This window comes from Pagrus pagrus (assembly GCF_965226575.1).
Source record: "Pagrus pagrus genome assembly, chromosome: 14".
In the NCBI taxonomy this organism is placed as follows: Eukaryota; Metazoa; Chordata; class Actinopteri; order Spariformes; family Sparidae; genus Pagrus; species Pagrus pagrus.
In genome coordinates, this window is record NC_140198.1 from 16980344 (window position 1) to 17000908 (window position 20565).

General features: G+C 38.7%; 3 protein-coding genes across 7 annotated transcripts in view; 1 reads left to right on the top strand and 2 right to left on the bottom strand.

Moving 5' to 3' along the window:
* Window positions 1-9569, top strand: part of LOC311269855 (connector enhancer of kinase suppressor of ras 2-like) — a 33906-nt gene extending 24337 nt beyond the window's left edge. For all 5 annotated transcript variants that reach the window (XM_084374337.1, XM_084374340.1, XM_084374338.1 and 2 more), the window contains 10 exons: window positions 297-487; window positions 855-903; window positions 1033-1211; window positions 1312-1385; window positions 2614-2685; window positions 2926-2993; window positions 4582-4682; window positions 4780-5269; window positions 8154-8353; window positions 8444-9569. In XM_084374337.1, the coding sequence (XP_084230463.1) occupies window positions 297-487; window positions 855-903; window positions 1033-1211; window positions 1312-1385; window positions 2614-2685; window positions 2926-2993; window positions 4582-4682; window positions 4780-5269; window positions 8154-8353; window positions 8444-8491 (1472 nt within the window). In that variant the 3' untranslated portion in view covers window positions 8492-9569. The remainder of the gene's footprint in view (window positions 1-296; window positions 488-854; window positions 904-1032; window positions 1212-1311; window positions 1386-2613; window positions 2686-2925; window positions 2994-4581; window positions 4683-4779; window positions 5270-8153; window positions 8354-8443) is intronic.
* Window positions 9570-11789: 2220 nt separating this feature from the next.
* LOC311269067 (olfactory receptor 52Z1P-like) lies at window positions 11790-12761 on the bottom strand (the record flags this gene model as incomplete). The annotated part of the gene is made up of 1 exon (XM_084373046.1): window positions 11790-12761. One exon carries the CDS (start codon window positions 12759-12761, stop codon window positions 11790-11792), a length of 972 nt encoding a protein of 323 aa, XP_084229172.1.
* Window positions 12762-16948: 4187 nt separating this feature from the next.
* LOC311269430 (olfactory receptor 52D1-like) lies at window positions 16949-17911 on the bottom strand (the record flags this gene model as incomplete). The annotated part of the gene is made up of 1 exon (XM_084373569.1): window positions 16949-17911. The coding sequence occupies one exon, from the start codon at window positions 17909-17911 to the stop codon at window positions 16949-16951; it is 963 nt and encodes a 320-aa protein (XP_084229695.1).
* Window positions 17912-20565: the final 2654 nt, after the last annotated feature.

Below are 20565 nucleotides of genomic sequence, written 5' to 3' on the forward strand. Positions count from 1 at the left end.
TCACTTATCTCAGAGAGAGAGGGTTCAATCACAGGCAACTGACGTACAGTGGATTACAAAAAAAAGTCTGATCATTGTTGTCACCATTGTAGCGACTAATATGTGCTTAAAAGTCCAGAATCTAGAGGGAAAAAGACTTGCATAATAAGCTTACTGAGACGATGCAGTATCCTCAAATGTACATACATTGTGTGGGTTTATGCAGAGTGTTTAGTATGTAAATGATACCTTTTTTTATAAGTTTAATCTTATAAAGTGTGTGCAGTGCTGAGTGTGCCTCTCTTGTGTCCCTGCAGAGAATTCCCTCTTGCGTTTTGCGAGTGAAGATAAAGCCCCGGGGGAGGACTTCCTGCTGGGACGCAGCCTGAGTCAGAACAGGAGGAAGACTGAGCGAGGAGGCAGCCCCACCCATTACACGCTCGTCCCCGCCCTCCAGATGGAAGTCTCCTTGTCCACATCCAGCTCCGACTCTGCGTCCCTCTACCATGTCAGTCCCTTGTGATAATCTGTAATAATTTGAAGTTGTAAGATAGTGCAGAAGTGGGAGTATATAGCAGCACTGGGATCCTCTGTATGATGTCATTCTGGTAACAATTAAGGGCGTGGCAAAAAGGGTTAGTTGGTTAACAGGTGCCCTTTAAGTCCTCATAAGATGCTTATGAGCATTAATAAGACTATGTAAGGGTAAATAATAGCATAATTATCACATTTATTATTTAAACATATATAATCTTATTAATGTTAATAAGCATAAGTATAAGGACTCATAAGGGCCTTGTTACCTTGTTAACTAATGCTTAATACAAGAACCTTAATATAAAGTGTTAACTTTATTCTTTTTTCTTTACTTGCAGGTGTTTGAACGATCCTCGCTGCTGTCAAGGTCAAAGAAGAAGAGTAAAGGTAAGAGCATCTGTTTCAGGAGTTTTGCTTGAGCAGTCACATGTACTCAAACCCAAACACGAGCAGGTGTTTGGCGAGGAGTGTTTTCTGACCCACTCGTCTGCTCTGCTCCCTCACTGGCGCCTGCAGCTGGAAGTCCTATGTCTTCTATCAGCAAAAGGCGGATTTCCTGCAGGGACCTTGGTCAGGGGGACTGCGAGGGCTGGCTCTGGAAAAAGAAGGATGCTAAAACCTATTTTTCGCAGAAGTGGAAGAAGTACTGGTTCATCCTGAAGGACACATGTCTGTACTGGTACATGAATGAGGAGGTGAATATGGTGATTTTACAGAAGAGCAATTAACATAAAATCATAAAGCCTTTATTTATTATGTGGCACTTGGATTTAACTCTGGTCCTGCTCGTCACAGGATGAGAAGGCAGAGGGTTTTGTCAGCCTCCCGGAGTTCAAGATTGATCGTGCCACTGAATGCAGAAGGAAGTAGTGAGTACTGATTTTCACCTGGACACCCAGGATCATGCTGCTTAGATCCATTTAGACCCAAAATTAGACATATTGATGCAGATTCCTTCACAAAATGTGCAAAACCAACAGCAGAGACTTCATGTTGCATGTTAAGATACAATCCTACAATGTATTATCAGTGCAGAGTTACTATACTGGTTCTTAAAAATAAAATATTGGTATATATATTGAATAATTTAGGATAACAGACAATGAAAATGGATATTGTTATAAATGGTAAATTTACCTTTAATAAATGTATTGTTAATTAATCTTTAATTAATAGTTAGCAGTAGTAGCTTTACAATAAACAAATTCTTGATTAATGTTTTATAAAGTATTTAATTGCTTGTTAACAGTGGCATAACTATTTGGTGAAGGTGCAATATGTAAGAAGTTTCAGTTTAGTATTAGTGTTGATAAAGAGAAGGTTTAGTAAGACGGAGAGGTTATAAAAGAAAGAGTGAGACACGTAACTTTATGAAGACACAGAGAGCAGGAAAACATGAAAACGTGACTGCGGTTAATTTGTCTTTTTTCCAGCTAAAGAACAATAACTTGACAGGAACTCCTTCGCTACTTAAGATACATCTGTGGGAAAACAGTGCAAAGCTACTTTCTCAGGGTGCATACTGCTGTAGTGTCCTGAAGGCTGAACTAAAGGTCCCCTGTGGAGTTTTCTTCTAAATACTTAATTTTATTCTGATCTTGGTAAAGGAAGCCTAATCTTTTGCTGCTTGCTTTTAAAGATTCAAATTCAGAAAGCCCAACAAAGATTCTTGCAAATCCCATCCAGACAGTTCAATACAGCTCAGATACTGAATGTGCTTCTTTACTGCATATACTGGTATTGTGCTTTAATGGGTTTGTTGTTCACTAGTTGTTCACTAGTAGTCAACAACGTCAAAACGATTGGGAGACTGTTGTGTTTCATAAATATGGCTTTACATTCAACATTCTGGTTTCAGGATCGTGTTTGCAAGTATATTTAAATAAAGTGACTCAGACTCACATACAACTCCACATAAAAAGCAGAGCAGTTTATTTTATGATGCAAATTCTTGCTGTTTTGTGTCACTCTGAATGACTATATGTGTGATCGTGCCCGTTTATCTCAGCAGTCCTCTGTATTCACATGTAAATGTGCGCTATATGTGCCTGTTGTTGTGCTTACATATGATTAAATATACCCCCGGTTCCCTTTCAGCGCCTTTAAGGCTTGCCATCCGAAGATAAAGACCTTCTACTTCGCAGCGGAAAATGTAGACGACATGTCCCGGTGAGTAAATGAGGCTGTGATAGTCATGTTGTAAACTCCCCCCAATCCTACATCTGCGGCCGCATTTTAACTCCTGCTGGCCGGAAATTAAATTCCCCTACCAGACTGCCTCCTCTCCTTGAAACAGAGCAGTTTTGTAAGGTGATTGGTCAAACAGGGAAACCACATACACACAAAAGCACACAGAGTTGTATTGGCTGTCAAGCTGCTGTGCGTCATGACTGTTACTCACCCCCGCAGGTGGCTGAGTCGTCTCAGTATGGCGGTGGCGGGCTACTCGGAGCAGGAGAAAATTCGCCAGGACCAAGGTGAGATTAGTCACAGGCTCTGTTCACGGTGCTGCGAAGGATTCATCATCTGTTGCAGGTCGCTGGTCAACACTTATATAAACAGTCGGACTAAACGCTGTCGCTCTTAGATTGAGGCATCATATATAACTAAATAATGACGAATGTATGCATGATTATTTTTGCATAGTCTTCACTTGGCGAGGTGTTAATTTGCTATCACAGTTTCATAGCCGTGCATTTCCTGTAAAAATGATCTGCTCCTCAGCTCCATCTTATACTGCTGCAAACAAGGAGTTTTATCACAGAAGGAAATCAGCTTATTAGCTCACAATGACTTATATGTCTCGAGAAAACGCTGTTCCCTAAATAATGATTGATATATACATATTAAATGTAGTATATAATGTAATGTGGAGCATTAATCACCAGACATAGCAGCAAACAGGAGGATCCTGCTCTCTGTGCGATCACATGCAGACAGCACCCCCTCTTTATGGAGTTCTCTGTCCTGATTGGATAAAGTGGGCAGGGACACCAGAAAGTGTTTCTTCTCTTTTACTGCATGAGCAGTCGGGGGGGTTTGAGCATTGTTGGAAACATTTGGGATAATGTAATGTAGATGGCCTTTTTAACTTTCAAAACATGAAAAGGAAAACAACAAAAAAGTATAGTAGGTGTCCTTTAAAGTGGGAGGAAGAGTTTGGAAGCTATTTTTTGTCCTGAATCTCTCCGTTGCTAGACAGACTGTCACCGTTTTATTTTACTTCAGGTTTCATCAATAACGTCTCCTCCTCTTTGCTGTTATTTGACTGTCAGAGTTAAAAGGGTTATAAGAAAATAAATATGGAAGTTTGGGATGTGATGCAATTACCGGGAAAAACAAGTCCTGATAGAGAGAATTCAATAAATAGATCTTATTTCCAGATCAGTGGCAGAGGCTTTTCAACACCTCTCATTTTCACTTCTACGTCACATATGATTCAAGCGTCTCCTCTTTGTGCTTCTTCTTCATTAATGCTAATTTTAGGGGCTGAAGGCTGCCTTGTTATTTCCGTTTTCTGGTGTTCTTTGCCTCCTTACAAATGGACAGGAAATAATGTAACTAACCCTTGAGCTATTTCGAGGAGCTTACGTAGAAACCTTGCCATGGTGGGCGGGTGAGATTGGGTTTGTCATTTGTTTGATGAAGAGGGGGCTTCATCCTTCACAGACAAGTTGCTAAATTGGACCCTTAACACCTCCAGACGACTTAACAGGAAGTTCTCACATCTTAAGATTCATCCTTCTTCACACTCTGCAGTAGTCAGACCTGGAGTTACATCACACCACACCTACACTGCAGCTACACCTTTCAAAACACTCATATATGGGCACAGCGGATGTTTCTGACCTGACGCAGCAGTTTGGAAGCTGAATCTATCATAAATTGTACGTGTGCATGATTTTAACCAGCAGAAAAACCATGACAAGTCTCAGTCCGGATCTTAATCCAGGCGGGAAGATTCTGATTGCAGTGTGATTGCCTCCTTTTTTTTTTTTAAGTAAATGGTTATAAAACAGTTTGGTTTTGACTGAAAACATGACACAGTCTGTTTGTTCATGACAGATTACTGGAGTGAGAGTGACCATGAGGACATGGAGATGACCTCGATATCCAAACAGGACAGTCCGCCGCCACCTTACGACACCTATCCCAGAGCATCCTCAGTGAGTCTGTCAGCCTGTAGTTTACCAGAAAGATATCACCATAAGTAGCAAACGTATGGTGTTTATGTTTCACTTCCTAACCGTGTGTTGTGTTTAGGTGAGTCCATACCTGGAGCCGAAACGTGGCCATCTCTCCTCCTCCGACACGTTCCAGTCCCGTTCCTCTCATGAGGAGTTCCACTCAGAGCCTCTGGACGGCAGCAGCAGCAACAACGGCATCTCCCCCGGGCAGCAGAAGACGAGCAGCCACAGAAACTCATGGCAGGACCAGATGGAGAGCAATGCGAGGATGCACTACCTCCAGACGTTTCCCGTGGAGGAGACCATGCTATCTGAGGACAGAGACCAGCTGGCAATGGAGTACCGCCGACAGTCCACCCTGCCTGCTCAGCGCAGCCTGCTGCAGGAACAGTACAGGGCCCTGCCTCTGCCTCTCAGGGCCAGTATCGATTCAGATGCAGGAGGGAAACCCCGCAGCTTCACGCTACCCAGGGACAGCGGGCTGCACGCTATCCTGGCTGCTACTGCAGCTGCGTCGGATCAGAGGGAGCCCCATCACTACCACCTGGACCGGCCCAGAGACACTGGTCAGACACATTTCTTCACTGACATTTCATGTATACAGTATATTTAGGATCACACTAGACTAAACTAAAACACCAGTTGGCTAATCAATTAGTTGAACATTTTTGATGAATCAATTATGCGTTTAAATCATTTATCAAAAAATCTGGTCACTGTGGGAAATGTTTGAACTACAGGATATGTTGATTAATTGCAAAAAAAATAACCAACAGAAAAAAGATATCAGTAACTATTAGTTGCAGCCCTATCACTCACGTAATGATGGAGCTTTTTTCTTTCGTAAACCAGAAATGTGCTCACACTCGACGACTTGTTTGTGTTCATGTGTATGGGCGGCGTGCTCCTGCTGTTGACCTAGGATTACAAATCCACTGATATTTGGTATAAATCAGCTGCACAGGGCATGTAGCCCCTTAAAGGGACAGTCCACCCAAAAATCAAAAATACATATCTTTCCTCTTACCTGTAGTGCTGTTCATCATGTTGTGAAAATTCGGAACGTTAACATTACTGTCGTCCTACTTGGCTTGGATGTAACATTAGCTAGCTCAGTTATCCATGAGTAGATGCGTGCTTCCTCCTGAGTAGCGATATGGAAAAAAAATCGTTTCACGTGGAACTGCTCACATCAAGGTCTGTAGATTATTCTGGAGTAACCGGCTCATGATTTCTGGTAAAGACACATTACTGTTGAGTTATTGTAATGTATTTAGCTTTGGTGCTATCTAATTTGACTATATTTGAGGGTAGACAGACATCTCTACGGCTGATATCTCCAAAACTCCACAAGGAAGTAAGGAAAAACATGTTTTTTTCATTTAGGGCCGGCCTGTCCCTGTACCACCACATGCTGCTCTGACTGAGACTTTGTAAAAACTAGATTTCAAAGTGATCAGAGAAGTCAAAATAGATTTATAGAAGAAAGGACAAGTCTAAATATAGATCAAATCCAGGATTGCTATGTCTTGTATTAAAAAAAGTGTAATAATATCCACTTTCATATAATACATGAAAGAGTTCTGGGCTAATCTGACAGGGCTGTGTGAGAATGTTGGACAGAAAAGGTTGGAAACGACTGCAGGAGATCAAGGTATTTCATATCCCCCAAATCATACCAAAGTCTTCAATTAAAGGGACCTCTCCTGTCCACTTTACATGCAGATAAATCTTCATAATGTTCAGCAAGAGCACTTTTGTCGTCGGTTATTTCATCAAAGCTGCTAACAGGCAGTCAGAGCCAGCGAATGTCAGAGGTTGAACACTCCCAATTATTGCTTTATTTGATGAGATCTGAAGTCAGCCCACTTGCCTCCCTCGCAGACCTCCAGGACAGTTGTCTAAGTGAGATGAAATTTAGTGTCTTATTTGATAGTGATTTATCCTGGCAGTCCACTCTCTCCCTCACACACTCACGCTCGCCCCTTTTCGCTCTCTTTTCTTCTCCCTCTCCCTCTCGTGCCCGATCGAGATGTCATTGTGCCTCTCGGCGAGTGTTTGAATGGTGAAGCGAGGAGGAATCCTTTCAGCCCATGTTAGCGCTGAATCCTGAGCAGGATAAAGAAACACGCCTAAGGGTCCTATGCTCTTGTCCTCATTTATCTATCGCTCCACCGTTCACTCTCTCCACCGCTGCCTGTAAAGAGGAGAAAGACACAGAAAACAGGCGGCAAATAAAGCATGATACATTTCAAAGCACAGCCCCAAAGCAGAATGAGCCACCCTGCTTCCAAAACGCAAAACAGAGTGGCAACTAACAGATTCAGAGAACTAGTGTAGTGTTTAGATGATGCCAACAGAGGGCAGTGTATGTAAACAGGAGACAAGAGAGACCCTGGTAGTTTATCAGGGTGAAGTATGAGCTGTGCACTCATGGTTGGAAGTTTAAGGTCAGTTTTTCCTAAGATAAAGACCGCAATGAAGAGATGAGCCACAGAATGAGGGGTTAAACAGAACAGAAATGTCAGAAAACACGCAAAAACTTATTATGATTATTAAAATTCAGCTCACTTTCCTCACATTTTTATTTGTTTTAGAACATTTTCTGCACGAGAAGTAAATTAAAGTGTTACCTAAATTACAAATAACACATATTTTGCTATACATTGCTATACATTAATTGTTCTTCAGTCTTGGTCCTCAGGGCCTCCTGTCCTGCCTGTTTTTGATGTTTCCCTGCTGCTCCAACACACCTGATTCAAATGAATGCATCGTTAGCAGGCGTCAGCAGAGTTTGATGACGAGCTGATCATTTGAATCAGGTGTGTTGGAGCAGCAGGAAACGTCTAAAATAAATGACAGTGAAAATGTTAAAACACAAAACAAATGTAGAAAATTAAGAAATTTGACTGTTGGTCTGACTAAACAATCAGTCTGAAGGTGTCACTTTGGTTTTCGGTAAATCTCACGATTTTCTGAAGCATTGCACATAATCAGCAGATTAATTCAGAGTAGAAACTGTCATTAGTTGCAGTCCTGTTAGCTCAGTCTTCAGCTGTGGCTCTCAAATCACTAAAACTGTGTTTATAATGAAAAAACAAAGCATCTGAAAAAACTCAACAGCAACATTTCTTTCCAGGAAAATGTCCTGGTTGCTCAACATAATACGCTGATCTCGCTCAACTTGCAAAACTTTCAAGTCCCTTCCTCAGCCAGGTGTTACAGCAGCCTCGGCTCACTGCCAGTCCATGCTGGGCAGGTACTGTAGCATACGATGGGTCTGTGTGAACGTGTGGGCAGAGGGAGACTGCCCACAGTTTCATACGGTGGGGTGGTGAGACATTCACTGCTAAATGGATGTTGTCAATCTCTGAAGGCTGTTTACTTGTATTTTGCTATAAAAGAAAAGGTGTGAATTCTCATCCTTTTTCTGTTTGTCCTTCTTGCCAGGCCATGGACGTGACTGCAGGATGCAGGCAGACTCTCTGGGAGACTTGTACCGGGCTCTGGAGCAGACCAGTCTGTCCACCTCGGCTGACCACAGATCATCCAGCCGCCTGGAATACAAGCGCTCATTTGTCCGCCGAGTCAACGACCCCCTGCTCAACGACAAGCTTCATCGCCTCCGGGTCCTCCATAGCTCACTCAAGGTACACCAACATGTTTTGAGCATTCACATCTTTGCACAAGTGTGTTGTTTATTGTTTCATCACTAACTGATGCCTCTACCTTTGTTACAGAATGTCCCTCTGCAAGACACAAACCGGTCACTGGGCTTTTTAGGGTGAGGACGAGTGTGTTGATGGAACCTCAAGCGTATCGCCTCTGCCTGTGCCTCACACAGCCAGCATCCCTCTGCTGGAGATATAAGGCACCCTCCTTTACCCGCTCTGCTCTCCTTTTTCCTTTATCTGCTCTTTAAACCTCGCTCACCGTGCAGGAGCACAAAGACTTGGTGTCCCTCTCCACTCGATTGCTCTCTCTTTTAAAGACAAGGGCTGTTGCAAAAGAGATGTGTGGCCTGCTGAAATAACAGGGTTTTATGACAGGGTTTTAGCACTTTGTGTCCGAGACTTGTTGGAGAGCTTTGTAAGTCATCGCTCACATGCATGGCCGCCTCCCCTCGCTTCCGTTTTGAACATTATGCTGGAGTTGTGTACAGCCACTCAGACAGAGAAGCTATTTTGGATGTACACGACATTTTGTTATGCATGTGTGTATGATTCAAGGGTGTGTTTGTTTTATGAGTGTACAGGGTGTTAAGCATATACATATATATATATTTAATATTACATTACTACAGTGACTACACAATGTTTTGGGGTACTTATACAAATTGTAAATCAAGTGCTGTGCCTCAGTGATTGTGAATGTACATTGTACTTTTCCGAGAGAGACGAGAGAAGATATAAGAAAGCAAGCTATTCCTCAAGACGGGGGCACAAAAATAAATGTTGGCAATAATGAACTAGTATTGTAAATTACAAAGGAATGATGAGAATAGTTGTCTATTTTTGTATGCATGCCGTCTACCTAATTGTTTGTAAAACAGTTTTGTATTTCTAAGTACGTTTGGTCTGGAGACTACTGGTGTCGACCCCCCAACCCCCGCCCCTGCCCCTACTACATTTTGCTTTTAAGACTTATTTTACAATTTGCCCCAGCAAGTTGCCAGATTTTTTTAATTGTTCGCCACATAATGAGTAATAACTGTATTTATTATTAAGTGTTTAATGTACAAGCATGCTTTGTATAACTAAAACACATTACCATGCCACTGGAAAATTGACTGACATTGCACAAGTGTGCCGCGTTGTAGCTACTTTACTTTTTTTATTGAATAAAGTATGGCATGGGCACACGCAAGAGACGTTGTTAAATGTTTTTTGTTTTTTTTTGCTCATGATCACATTTTAGATTCACATGCCTATTTATAGGCACAACAAAGGTTGACTCAGAGGATGATAATCATATGCAAATACATGCACTGAGTGTATACGAAGCCTCAGGCATCTTTAGTCTGTAGGATATGGTAATTAAGAATAACACAAGAGGATGAGAACGGGAAACTAGTGCCCTCTCTGCAGTGTAAGTATGTAAACAAATATCTCTAGTATTATGAACAGTAAACAGGAATACATCTTTTCACTGCCGGTTTAAGATGCTGTGAGGTGAGAAGAAAAACTGGAAGATTTGCCGCAGTCCTGTAAGGCAAGGTTCACTCGAGATACAAAAATAATGAGAGTACAACTGCACCGTGTGAGGCCCACACATATTATTATTAACTCGTATGGGGACATACATTTCACCTTCTCTGCTCACGATCTAGTTTAATTGCGTAGCATGATGGCCTTGCAATGGCCTGGAAATCCTGTCTTTGAATTAGTACTTTTCAATACATTAGGCAGGGAACTGTTGTTCTGTGAATTTCTTGATGACAGCAAGTGATTCTGGTTACAAGAAATATTTGGGACGAAGGATTTAGTGAGAGAGGATGGTGATAGTTTTTATGCCAAGTCATGCTCTTCATGGATACATAACCTTTGTTTTTAGGCGTTACTTTGTTGACAAAAAGTGTTTGACTTGAGCATGAAGAACAGATTCCTTTCATTTTGCTGCCACCTGCAGTAATTCAGAAAACACAGAAGAAAATAGTTGCAGACAGATTGTGATTATTACAAGGGTGTCACGTCATGTGTCCTACAATGTCTTTAGTTTTTTGTGTAGCCAGTTTATTGCTTTGGTTGAATCTTTTAAATCTGCACAATCTGGCAACCAAGTATATTTGTTTAAATTCTTGGCAAAATATGTCATATCATTTAATATAAGACACAATAAACAAACAGGTGACATTTCAGTGAGCTGTACAGGCTTATTTGTCTTGAATGTTCTGTCAAGTTAAAGAATCTTAAAAAACATGAGCATTGTATTGAGTCGTATCTCAGTTGAAACAAGGTTTTTTTTTTACATGCCATATGATTTTTTCCTCTGTGTTATTTGTAAAAAAAACAAAAAAACAACTTGTTTCTAGAAATACAATTTTTCACTGCCACAGCCTCATTTCTCTAAAACTGTGACACCATATTGATGATGTCTTTTGATATATATTGTACATGATGGTACTGTGTGAGTTCTTCGGCATGTTCGCCGACCTCAGGTGGTTTTAGAGTCACATTCTTTACCCAGTTGTCCCGTATGGACAAGGGCTGATGGAAGAATTATGCTAAAGAGCAGATTTGGACGCTTTTGAAAATAAAGTATCAGAGTCTCCCCAAATAAAACAACTACACAACAAATGTTCAGTAATATACTGAATATTTTATCTAAAAGGAATCAGGATTGGGCACATAAATATATGTTTTTGATTGTTTGAATGGAAGATTGTCATTTAAAACTGTTAGTAATGGGCTACATCAGTTATCGATAAGTAAATTAATCTCTTTTCCCTCGAAGTAAACATATAGACATTTCACACAAATTCAAATGTTCAATAATTTCAGTGAATTGTTCAAATTACTATTGTCAGTACAACAACACAAGGCAAGAGGCAAAACAGAAGAATGAAATAATGAAAGCAAAGTGTCAAGTAGTGACTCAAATATTTATGCTTTAATAATTGCAGCATTACATATACACGCTTTCAGTTGTATACATACATAGACCCTGTCTTAGTGAACAAGGATAACATACACTTACCAAAACCCTGCAGTACACATTTATTATCTAAAAACTTCAAGTTTAAAATGTTAGATGTTATTTGCAACTGCAGGCAGGACAAAGTGCAACAGACAAAGGTGTATAACTTTGACAGGTTTGTTTACTGCACCAAACCAAATAAAAAGAATAAAGAGATTAAAAAATGTGTCTTAACAGCATCCCTGCAGTACTATCTAGCGCGCAGGGAGGCACAGATAAACTGACTGAAACTCACTATCCACAAAACCTGAGCTTCAGCCTGCTAATTCTCCAGGAATCTCACATTGAAAAGCATCCAACACTACAAATGTTTGTCTCGATGCTGCCTGGCTTGGTCGTGCTTTAGTAAACGGGACAGCAAATGTGATTAAACGACATGGAGAGACACTTTCAATGTGCAGTAACAACAGCCCTCTTTGCTCCAATATTCGTCACTTGCCTGCTTTTTCTGCTGAAAAGCCTCAACAGTTGCACCCTTATGAGTTGAATACTCAATCCATAGATTGCTGGATTAAGAATCGGTGGGAATATCAAAAAGTACAGAGATAAAAACAGCTTGGTTTGGTATGGCAGGTGACTGATATTGAATCGACTTTGTGCTATTTCAAAAAAACACCCGATAGTGTAGTTGATTATTGCAAACAGGTGGGGGGTGCAAGTCCGGAGGGCTTTGAACTTGGATTTGGCGAATGACAATATACATATCCTCAGGATGTGTGCATATGAATAAAAGATCATGATAATCTGTGGAACTGTATATAGAGGTACAGATAGTAAGCCAACCAAGCTTGCAATAGATGAATCAGAGCAGGCAAGTTTCACCAGTAGGTAATTCAGACAGTACACCTGCTCTATGGTCCTTCCACAGATCTGCAGCCGAACAGTGAAAATTAAAACAATGAGAAACGCCAACAAGGGATAAAGCCACGTAAAAACAATAAGTTTAACAAGTCTCTTTGACATGATTGTATGATAATGCAGTGGGTAACAAACAGCCACATACCTGTCATAACTCATCGCTGCCAAAATTGTGAATTCAGTGATGGCATATGTGTGTATAGCATAGATCTGTGTCTGGCAGAGCGGTAAGGATATCTCATGTGAGTGTGACAGTATGTTGCTCAGTAAAGCTGGCAGCAAAGCAGTGCCTCCATACAGACCGTTCACAGCCAGGTTACACAGCAGCAGATACATTGGCTCATGCAGGCTTTTCTCACGATAGACCACTCCGATTAATGCCACATTTTCAGCAACAATGGTTATGTATATAATCAGGAAAATGCAGAAGTACAACGGCTTCAGATCCCCCATTCCATAGTAAACAGACAGGTGTAAAGATGTCACTTCAGAGAAATTTGTCATGCTGTCACAAACTTATCTTAAAGCAGCTGAGTAATCCAAATTATAGTCTACAAAGATGCACTCGACAGTCAGAGATGGAATAGGTTTACCTGTAAGTACAGCCCCCCCGCCCCCACGTGCATTTAACTGCACTGAGCAGCTTTAATACTCTGTACATTTCCCCTGTCAGATGAAGTCATGTGGTCACACCTACAAGCCAATGATTTCACAGGAATTGTATGTTAAATCCTGCAATTTACACTCGAGTGTTAAGTGAGTTGTGCATTGCAAACAAAAAAAAGTTTTGGTTTGCTTAATACCCCAGGTGACATTTGAGGTCAACCGTTCATTTTTTCATAAAAGCATGAATCTTTGTGCAGTTTATGATGTTGTATATGGTATCATTCTCAAAACCTGGACGCAGACATCACCTTTTCTCTGTTATCATGTTTAGAGCAGAAATTTTATGACAAAAAATACACAATTCAGTTACGGCAGAATGTAAAATGGTCTCAAAGGCCGCAATAAGGCGTTTTTGTGATGGCTCCAAATCTGAAAATGTTCAGGGCTGAAACTCTACAACAGTACTAAGTTTCATGCTTTTATGAATTAATAAATAATATTGTTGTCTGGCATGTGAATTTTGTGTTCCCCTTTTCAGAGACAACGGCGCCCTCAGTTGATTGGCTGTCAGGTAGGTGCTGTGGTTATTGACAATTCATAAAAATTCACCATAATGCAGAAAACGTATTGTCTAATACCGCTTTTCTTATGGCAACCACACCTCACAATACTGGGGCCTTCCAGTGCCCCTTTAAATGTTCTCCATCTGCAGAGTTTCACACAAACATCTGTTGCACATCTGTTTAAAACTCAGTGGTGGTCTGTTGTATGGCTATGGTTATGTTTGACAGATCACTGTTGATTTTTACAAATTTCTTCGGAGCTGTTAATAATGTACCTACCTTCCTGAATACATGATATAAAAGGAATTTGTATTTTCTTTTATGCAAATATTTTCAATCTTTGATCTGAAACATGATTACATTTTCTGAGTCATGTTTCTTCTGCCAGTTCAAGGCTAAACTGCTCCTTAGAGGTCGTACATTAAACACAATTAACCCCTAATTGTTCATCACTTGAAAATCCTTTCGTAAAAAAATCTTTTTTTCATCAATGTTATCAGCCAACAATATTGATAATGACCTGTTTTTACACTTGTTTCATCACGACAACAAGGTAGGTCTCATTTTCATCATGAAGTCGTTCCTAATTGCTTCCAAAGGGATTTTTACACACTGACCACTAATGAGCATGTTGATCCATGTAGCTGCTTCCTGGTGTCTCTCGCTGATTCATGATAAAGAAAAATTCCAAATAGTGATAGACAAGTTCAAAAGTGTTAAAACAAGGTTTAAATGTAAACTGAACACAACGAGTACACTTTATACACGTGTGTGAGGCTAAAATAATTCCTGGTATTATTTCACGTATTGATAATAATGTTCCTCAGCTCTTGGTCCACTCTGCTGTACAGAGTAGCACAAGAGGTGAAGATAAGCTTTTAAGGAACTTAATTCTTTTTCTCAACTAACATCCACTCTTGTTAACGTTTCATTTTACAGTTACTGTCACAGGCAACATGCCCTACCAGTATATTTCCCATTCCCATTTCTTGGCATACCCGTCTTTCACATGTAGGCTTACCAAACTAACCTAAATAAATGATAAGATAAGCTGAGCTACACCAAACTAAACCAAACTAAAACTAAAACAAAACTGAACTAAAACTAAAACTAAAACTAAACCAAACTAAAACTAAAACAAAACTAAAACTAAAACTAAAACTTAACCAAAACTAAACTAAAACTCAAACTAAACTGAAACTAAAACTAAAACTAAAACTAAAACTAAAATTAAAACTAAAACTTAAACTACAATTAAAACTAAACTTAAATAAACTAAACTTAAACTGAAACTAAAACCAAAACCAAAACCAAAACTAAAACTAAAACTAAAACTAAAACATGACAAGATTATATAGATTAAACTAAGCTAAGACAACTAGCCTACAATATGACAAAATGAGCCAAGTAACACCAAACAAAATGAAACTAAAATAAGATTAGCTAAACTAAACTAAACTAAACTAAAACATGACAAGATGATATATATTAAAGGTGCACTATGTAGTTTTGGAGAAGACATTTTAATCAGAAGAGAAAGGTCTTCATTGACTGATTTTTGTATGCCTAAACAGACTAAATAAACAATCTCTCACAATTTCATATTGTTTTACTTAGTTTAAATGTGGCATTTGAAGCTAGAAAGGTGGCAGGGTCCTGCCACCTTTCTAGCTTCAAACAGTGTTCTAGGGACCTTATTTTCCTCTGAGAACAGCTTATTTACTCAGTCATGGAGAAAATAAATATTTCTGAGTTTGTATTATTACCTCATTAATATTGGAAATATTAAAATTCTGAGTTTAACTTTCTTCTCCAAAACTACACAGTGCCCCATTAATTGCACACACGTGTCTGTCGATTTTCAGCTGTCACTCCACTTGACCCTGAATGATGTTTTGGTTTTTCACTGTTTGTTGTTGCTTTATTTATTATTTCTAAATGCAAACAATGTTAAATAGTAGTTAGGAAATGGACGTGTGTTAGCGTAATATGTCATCTGAGACAGGCGGCACTGCTTTAGAGATAACACTAAACTTCCTGTATGCTTGACAGCAGATGTTTTAAGGCTTTCAAATAATGAAAATTAGGCTTTATGATGCAACTCTAGGATTGATTGTGTGGAAACAGTTCAATATTAATTATGTATGAATACAGCATATATTAACTACATGCCTTGAGCTGAAATATTAAGTTTGGTGCTGCATAAATTAAAATTATTCATATCACAGTATGACTGACTGGCAGCAGCAGGGTTGAAGCTTTGCAGCCAGAGTGACACTACAACAACTAAACTATTAAATAACCTTCAAGAATGATAAAAATAGAAAAAAAGGAAAAGTATAAAATGTTTTTGTTGAATAACTGGCTGCTCAGAAAATGTGGTATTATACAAGTATTCAAATACAGGTATTGCCTAATTAAAACCCCTTTTATTCATACATGTGTTGGCTTTAATGATAACAAAAAGAAGTCACAAAATTAGAATATATTTTCTTTTATTTCAGGTGCAGTGCAACAAATTACAAGCAAATGTCAGGTGGAATGACTCATGAAGTAAAGAGGACAAGTGATGTGCTGGTGAAAGTCCTCACCTTATTATCATGTTCAACTATCTCAAAACCTTTTCCACGTTATAAATTTGAATTTTATAGAAGTGTGCAGTGTTAGCTGCAAAATATGTTTTCATGAACCAAGAGAATAAAACTCTACACTTTATGTCTCAAAGTTACTATGACTATGGTTAAACTGTTTTTCAAATATTCATGTCAATAAAGCTTATTTGAATTAAATTGAGGAGATTCATATAATCTAACAAGGGTCCTCCTAAGATTATATGTAAATGTCAAATTTTGACAACACTTTAAAGTACCTTTACCTAATTACATCATGGTCATCCAAAAAACACATTTTGGCACATGTGTATTTAAATGAAGGCAATAACTTTTAATAACTTTTACAAAGCATCCTAATTTCTGATATTTGAAGGCAAGCAGCATTTGTAGTAACAAATAATATATGCAAACATGGAGAAATGTCAGTAATGGCTAAAAATGCACAATCATGTCTTATTTATAAATACGACAAAACAAACACAATCCTGTTCAGAGAAATATCACATGTACACATGTAGTGTACATGTTCATATAAGTTTTGCCTGCAGTAAATATGAGTTAACACAAAAGCAATATACAATTCAGCCATATTCAAGCGTTTAAAAATATGCATTTCTGTTTTTAACTTTCAAACTTGAACCACGACTTTGAATCTGCAGTTGAATTTGTTTTATCATCAGCACCATTCAAAAATAATTATAAAGACTCAATTGCAGGGGGGGAAAAGGGCAGCAAAACTTGAGGGGACCCAGACGCCCGTTATAAATATCATTGTTTGATCAAATGAACTTGAATATCACTTAAATACAATCCTATATGATCAGGGAGGAAGATAAAAAAGGAGGTTTTACCCCTTAGTTTAGTGCCTGAAACACAAACAATTATTACGACACTGTAATGTAAAATAGATTTAAGCTGCAAACACTGCCTTTGCTAACTTTGTTGACAGGATCTTGTGTCTGAAAAACAGTTTCAGCAAATGAACTCTTATGATTTGAGTACCGAGTCCGTACAGCACTGGGTTGGCAAAAGGTGGAATGACGATAAAGTATAAAGACAGGAGGATCCGTACTTCAACAGCCACATGACTCATGTTAAATCTAGTTTGGATAATTTCAAATAAGGAGCCAATTGTGAAGTTTAGCAAAGACAGTAAATGTGGGATACATGTTCTAAGAGCATTGCTCTGGGAGTCTCTTGATAGTCTCCAACACACTCTAGCAATTTGCACATAAGAGAAAACAATCATCACTACCTGAGGCATAATCAACACCAGAATAAGCAGCAGTCCCACAATGCTTATGTAGGATGCATTTGAACATGAATTCTTGACCAGCTCCATGTTCACACAGTATAATTTTGGTATGATTTTTCCACAGAAGCTCAGTCGTAAGGTTAGTGAGTAAAAACATCCAAACAAAATGGTTGGGTACAGAGCTGCTAATGCAATGAGCTTGATTGTCTTTGAATAAGACATGATGCTGTGGTAATGGAGTGGGTGACAGATGGCAACATATCTGTCATATCCCATAAGAGCTAAAATACAAAACTCAGCACTTCCATATGTGTGAAGGAAGTAGACTTGAGCCATGCACCACCTCACAGACACCTCATATTTCTCTGATATGAGCACAGACATTATTGTGGGCAACAACGCAGTACTGCCATAGAGTTCATTGATGGATAACATACATGTGAACACATTCATAGGTTGATGCAGCTCTTGGTTTCGTTGTATGACAGCAACGAGCAGTACATTCAAAGTGATATGAATAAGATAGAGCAGAAGGAACACAATAAACAGCCCGTGTTTGCTGTTTTCCATGATAGCGTATGCAGTCATTGTGAATGTTACTGCTGTTGTGTTGTCCATGTTTTAATTCAGCTCTGAAAAGGAAAAGACATCAGATTTTCACAGTTTTATGGATAGATAAATGCATTATATGACAAACAGTTTCATTAAATCAAACAGAAATAGGAAAACAATGCTTTTATAACACTAGAAATATTATTTACGATTGGACTCTACCAAACATCATCTATAATTTAGACCAGACTTTATCTGAAAGTGTCACTGGATCAGAGTACAGACAGACTCATTGAGATCTCATGTGTCTACAGTTACCTGAGTGGTCGTGCTCCTCCCAGCACAGCAGAGTTTGCACGCCGCCGAAGCTTGAGGTGCCTTCTTTAACATTGCTCAAGGCGGACTAGTGGTGTTCCCATGGTAACCTAAGTGTGTTACGTCTACTGAGCTCCATCACAATAGAGAACATGTCAGTGTTTGGTGAAGAAAGGACAATTTGCTGATCCTGGTTTAAACAGATTCTTCACACAGAGCACATATGAGTGACTAATGTGTAGAAGTCTGTATGGAGTCATATGAGTGCAAAATGTTGAGAATATAAAGGCAACTAACAAAAGCATTTTAATTTATTAGTGTATATTTAGTTTTACATATTTTCAAAAATGTATATTTATTTATGTTTTGTATATAGATTATTCTATTTGTTCTAAATATCTTTTTATTTTTTCTTGTTTTGTATTACAATTTATTTATTTTTTATATAAAGTAATTTATTTACGATATTTCTATCCCTTAATTTTTTCTTATTCTTTTCTTTGGACTATTGCTTTGGCTATTCCTTCAGGGGCAGGCTGAGAAGTCAATTACTGCACACATGAAATGTCAACAATATCACAAGTTTTAGTGGGTTAATGCCATGTATTTGACCCATTCAGCCACCACAACCTACACCCTAGAATTACTTTTTAGCTGTTTATTACACCCCCTGACTTCTTAGTACCAGGATCTCTTTCGGCTAGGTAGCGTAGTGTGGTAGGTAGCTGATATTTTGGGAGGAAAGGCTTTAGGTGGTATAAAAAACAACAAACAGGTCATGCTGGCTTAATGGGTTAAACACGACTCTCACTGCGGAGGCTGGGGTTTGTGTCCTATGAAATGTATTGTTATATTGTTGAATTACTATTTTTTAGACTTATTTACTCATTATTAGTTAGTTATACTTATTTATTTACTTTTTTCACTTTTGTTGGTTTTTAAAAAAGTTTTCACTTGCAAGTTTAAGCGACAAAACCACTTTCTCAGGTTTAACAAGAAAACTGCTCAATTAGATTTACTCAAGATTTGATTAGGTTCAGGATTAGATCAGGGTTTGGGTTAAAATAGACCCTTTTACAACTTTAACCACATTATAAAGGCTTTCTGGCAGAAAGACTTCAGGGTGTCAGGTGACAAACTAAAAAATGCAACAATGGCTGCCTAGGGTGTGATCGGGGTTCAAAGACTGTGTAAAACTTATTATAATGTAGAAAGGAGAAAGACCTAAAGCCAGATAAATGACAGCTTGGCCCTTCAAGGAATAAAAAAAACAACAACATAAATATATAAATCAACAAATAAATCAATTCTTGTAATTATTATTCTATATTTTTGTCTTTATATTGTAACATTTATTTATTTATTCGTTTTTCGTAATATTTCTACATTTTATTAATTCATTTATTATTTAGTTCCTTTATCTTTATATGTCCACAATTTATTATATACGTACTGTGTTTAAAAAAATACTTTATATCTGCACATTTATTTTCTAATTCTTCTACAGATTTATTTGTTTTTATGGCACTCCTTTGACTCCATAGAATAGCCTTGTTTGCAGGATAGCAGCTTTTCTGAGGTTTGACATCATCAGATAATTGTGCGGTATACTCTATACACACCTACTGTGTGTGCATTACCCGGGCCCTGTGACAATTTTTTTTAGAATACTCAAAGGCCATTGTGGGAACTGTACATCCTACATCTCACCTACATGAGAGGGAAGCCAAAAAGCATCAAGTTGCATCGGAAGTTGTTAGGGACAAATAGTGAGAAAGTTAAAGGGTGGTGCAGCTGCTGCACTCACACATATTTTAAAGACGGGGAATTCTTCCATTGGTGCCTTTCAGGATTCAGTTCACGTGGCCCTGCACCAGAACTGGTACCTGGTCTATCTGCTCATTCGGCAGAGACAAGGCCTCCCTGAAACTACATTGACCAAGTCAGTTGTACTGTCAGGCTGTGCACTACTGCATATTACAACATGGTTGTGTGTCTGTAAGCGTCAAATGACAGACATGCCTGCCTCTCTGTAGCAGAAAAGAAAAGAATGGTAAGAAAAGTGATGATTAAATGTTAAGTTGGTGTTCGTAACTTCACTAGCTTGTGTTAAAAATGACTAAATTTGTCGTACTTTTACTCTAATTTGTTCCGAGTGTTACAATTTATCTTGGATTTGATTTTTTTCTGTGTGACCTCGACTAATCAGAAATCAGAAAATTATGCACCGTCAATTTAAATTACACGGAATGTCTTAAAAATGTATTTATGTGTCGAGGTACAGTATTGTGTTATCAGCAAGAACCACTACAGACTGTATCCACATGTTAAAGAAAAAGTTTTCAGCACCAATGATGCAAGCCATAAACACACTCTCGGAGGTCATTAGTCCACCTTGTTTTTCC